This window comes from Triticum dicoccoides, chromosome 4A (assembly GCF_002162155.2).
Source record: "Triticum dicoccoides isolate Atlit2015 ecotype Zavitan chromosome 4A, WEW_v2.0, whole genome shotgun sequence".
NCBI lineage: Eukaryota > Viridiplantae > Streptophyta > Magnoliopsida > Poales > Poaceae > Triticum > Triticum dicoccoides.
The window spans coordinates 7,835,597-7,839,666 of record NC_041386.1 but is presented as its reverse complement, the minus strand read 5'-3'; the positions used below and the strand labels follow the sequence as shown (position 1 = coordinate 7,839,666).

General features: G+C 45.0%; 1 protein-coding gene across 1 annotated transcript; it reads left to right on the top strand.

Annotated features, from left to right (window-relative positions):
* Positions 1 to 6: 6 nt before the first annotated feature.
* LOC119284570 (protein FAR1-RELATED SEQUENCE 5-like) lies at positions 7 to 3,929 on the top strand. Its single transcript, XM_037563700.1, has 6 exons — positions 7 to 396; positions 922 to 1,186; positions 1,293 to 1,983; positions 2,107 to 2,564; positions 2,652 to 2,939; positions 3,075 to 3,929. Exons 1-6 carry the CDS (start codon positions 107 to 109, stop codon positions 3,705 to 3,707), a joined length of 2,625 nt encoding a protein of 874 aa, XP_037419597.1. The 5' UTR covers positions 7 to 106; the 3' UTR covers positions 3,708 to 3,929.
* The last annotated feature ends 141 nt before the right edge of the window (positions 3,930 to 4,070 follow it).

The following is a 4,070-nucleotide window of genomic DNA, read 5'->3' as shown; positions in this document are numbered from 1 at the left end:
CCGTCTTGTTCTTATAAGAGTCAGATCTGGCTGTCCTCTTGACTGCCTTCGCAGGCTCGTGCTGCGCTTGGACGGCGGTGACGTCCTACGAGATTTAGTTGCCGGCATGGACTTGCCTGGTGGCGGCACCAGTTGGAGTGCTGACGCTGACGAGGTCTTGTCTTCTTCTCTGCCGATGGGGCTAGTTGGAGGACTGAAGGATTATGAAGGGCGCGAGGATACAGGTGAAACAATGCTCACTGGGAGGGGGCGCGGCTCGTCTGATCTTGGCGGCGAAGGTATGGGCGACTCCTGCGAGATAGGCGATACAGAAGTTGCATCTGGCGCCGAGGATAACGATACAGTCGAAGAGGGCGTCGCAGTGTCAAACGCAAATCAGTCTTGTTGGACCAAGAGGTAATTTTACCATTCCCTGAACTTTTAGCCTCTTCGCTGGTTTTAATGATTTTGCCCTGATCTAGAATTTATGCCTATCGGTTTGGCTAATAGATTTGCTGCGATGCTGTTCATCTCATGGCTTGTCTTACTAGTCGCTGGACCAAAACCTGAAAATTACTGAAGTATATGAGTATTGTAAATATCTGAAAAAAGTACAGTAATCTAGCAGCACCAGGACGTTCATGCCCCAGATGCAGGATATGCTATGTTCGATTTCAAGCCGTGGCTAGCGTGCCCAGATTACAGATAATGAATGATTTTGCGGACTGAAAAAAGAAAACCCATAACCATCTCTTGTTTTCTTTTTTTGGTCGGTACAAGTGATTTTTTTGTGAATTGCTTGATGATAAATGTATAGCTATGTTCGAGACACCATAACCATCTCCTGTGTCATCTATGGGCAGCGATATTATGGTCGCCACTGTATTTGCTTTTCTTTCAAACCAATTAAAATCTGATTGGGTTGTGTGCCATTCTTTGCAGGGTTAGAGTTGGGAAAGCGGCTGATGTGAGGGAGCCCAGCTCTTCGAGGATGACTGCCCTTGAAGCTTCTGTCCGTGCATTTGTCGATAAAAAATCTGGAAATGTTGTCAATCCGTCTATTGGGACTAGCTTTGATTCTGTCGAAGAAGGCTACGAGTTTTACAATCTATATTCATGGGAGGTTGGTTTTGGTGTCCGCTATGCAAAAAGCCGTTTGAATGTACACCGGAAAAAGTGCATGCAAGAGATAGTGTGTGCCTGTGCGGTGAGTAACTGGCAGAACAACATTCTCTTGTATTTTGATGCTTCTGTCACATATATTTACTAACAAAAATTGGCATGTCTCTTGTCTGCATGCTTATTTCCTGCAGGGTAAGCCATTGCAGGCCAACAGTCGGTCAACGAGGTGTGGCTGCAATGCCATGATAAGACTGCTGAGGTCGGATGATGGTGGATGGTATGTATGTGAGCACAGATCCGAGCACAACCATGCTTTATCTGTCATTTGTGGAGAGAAATTGCACTGGAAGTCGCACCGACACATAGATACCTATACGAGGGACCTGGTTAAGCAGTTGAGAGAGAATAATATCAGCATTAGCAAGGTGTATAGTGTTGTAGGGAGTTTTTTTGGCACGATTAGGGACGTGCCATTCACGAAACGGTCCTTAAAAACACTATGTGGAAAACTGAACCGGGAACAGTCGCTAAATGATGCAACAAAAACCATAGATGTGTTCAACGACATGCGGGCAGAGGACCCAGAATTTAAATACAGTGTCCAGGTGGACACCGAGGGCAGAATTAAGACACTGATGTGGGCGACTGGTAGAGGCATTGAGCAGTTCAAGTGTTTCGGTGATGTTGTGACGTTTGATACGACCTATAAGACAAACCTGTACGACATGCCATTTGGCCTATTTGTTGGTGTTAACAATCATTTCCAGAGTGTCATTTTTGGAGGTGTACTGATCAGTGATGAGAAGGTGGAGACTTTCAAGTGGATATTCACAGAGTTCTTCCAAATGCTAGCAGCGCCACAGCCTAAAACTATCTTAACAGGTAACACACCCTGCATAAAAACAGAAAAAGAACTGCGCATTGATTTACATCAATATGCTGTGATCCGTCTTATAGGTATAAAAGTTTAATGCTCTTGCTTGATTTTCTATATTGTTGATACAGACCAAGCTCGTTCGATGGAAATTGCAATAGCTGACGTGATGCTGCGGACTGTACATCGTTGGTGCAAATGGCACGTACTGAAGAAAGCAAAGGAGAGCCTTGGAGCACTGCTTGCAAAGGGGAGTGAATTCAAGCCAGAGTTCAGCAAACTAGTCCACCACGCAGTTAGTATTGATGAGTTCGAGAATGGGTGGGCTTGCATGTTGGAGAAATATGGGCTGCAAAAAAATGCATTCCTGGCCCAGCTGTACGAGGTGAGGGGGAAGTGGGCAAAGCCATACTTTATGGGTGTATTCTGTGCGAAAATGACAAGCACACAACGAAGCGAGAGTGCAAACCACCTTCTGAAAGGATATGTGCCACCGGGGTGCCCCATGCACTTGTTCATCAGGCAATATGAGAAGATGCAATTTGACCGCGATTTCGAAGAAAGTTACCAAGAGAAAAGGACAAAACTGGTGAGATGCAATTGGTCCCTATAAAATAAGAAACAACTGTGATTAACGAATACTAAAAATCTTTTGTTATATGATCATCATTTGCAGGGTGGGGTTGTCCTGAAGCAAAATATCCCAATTGAGGTACATGCGTCGGAGGTGTACACCAGGACAATGTTTGAGAAATTTGGTGAAGTGTTGTATGGATGTGGATCTTATGACCTAATAGAAGTCAAGCCACGCTTGGAGTACATTGCTAGGCACATCAAATTCCAGTCAAGGGAAAAATGGTGCAAGAACGAGTTTGTGATCACTGTGAGCGAGGCAGCCGACGAGTTCAAGTGTGAGTGTGGGACGTTTGAGCACTATGGAATGGTGTGCAGCCATGCACTTAAGGTGAGTTATCGCACATCCTCTTCCTTAATTGCAATTTTTTTTTCTGAAAATTGCGGCAAGCTCCCTACATTTGCTATAGATAGTTTTGAAAGCACCGGAATAACGACTCTATTTTTCATTGATGCTGGTTTTCAGGTGATGATACACCTAAAACTGCGTGAGCTCCCTGCGAAGCATGTGCTGAAGCGATGGACAAAAGACGCGAGAGATATACTGCCGCCAGAGTATTTGCGCTACCAAAAGGATCATGGGCCGCTCAAGTATTCCTCTCACCGACACAACACTTTATACCTCTTGGCGCTGGATGTTGTTAAGTTAGGTGACAGCAATGTGGAAGCATATGCTCTTGCTGAGGAAAAACTGCGACATGTCAAAGTGCAGCTGGAGCCAGTTGCTGCTGTGAGGGATGGACTTGGGTTGTCTGATAAGGAGCTGGCCGCAGATTCAGCGGGTTCCGGCGTTGGTAACAAGCAGCACTTTGGTCGACCTGAGTCTGAGCACACCATTTCACAGGGATCGGATGTGTTCCCAGCTGCATCAAAGAAGTGGCTGGCTGGGCGCCCTACAACCAGCCGTGACAAGGCTCCATATGAACAACCATCAAAGAGGACTAGGTTTTGTTCAATATGCAGACTTCAGGGGCACAAGAGCACGACATGCCCTGCAAGGGGTGATGTGCCAAAGGCGCCCCGGAAATCTCCTCGCTGCTCAAAATGTGGTTTGACCGGGCATAGGAAGAACACATGCAGCAACCCCCCGAAAGTATGAAAATTCAGAAATTTTAGTGTTTTTTTCATTGTTATCCTGATGGTATGCATTTGTCTATGTGACCCCTCTGCTGTTAGAAGCCATACCTAATTTGAACATCTAGAAAAGCGAGGGTCGTGCACTGTGTCTGGCACTATCTGTTTGCTTATGATGTCGACTCATCTCAGGCTGTTGACACATTTGTATAATTTCCTGTCTTAAGTCAATTAGAAAAAAATCGTGTGCTGTGGGCAAGCTATTAAGATTCTCATTAATATTTCATATCTTTCAATGTTGACAAAATTGTTAAATTTTTTGTTTGAAGTCAGTTGGAAAAAGATTGTTTGATGCGCATAATATTGTCTCACATTGTGAGTTAACCTT

Excerpts from the sequence above, each read along its gene's own strand:
- LOC119284570 (XM_037563700.1), top strand. The coding sequence starts at position 107 with ATGGACTTGCCTGGTGGCGGCACCAGTTGGAGTGCTGACGCTGACGAG. Across the intron at positions 1,187-1,292 it reads AGATAGTGTGTGCCTGTGCG|GGTAAGCCATTGCAGGCCAA; the intron begins GTGAGTAACTGG and ends TATTTCCTGCAG. Across the intron at positions 1,984-2,106 it reads GCCTAAAACTATCTTAACAG|ACCAAGCTCGTTCGATGGAA; the intron begins GTAACACACCCT and ends TTGTTGATACAG.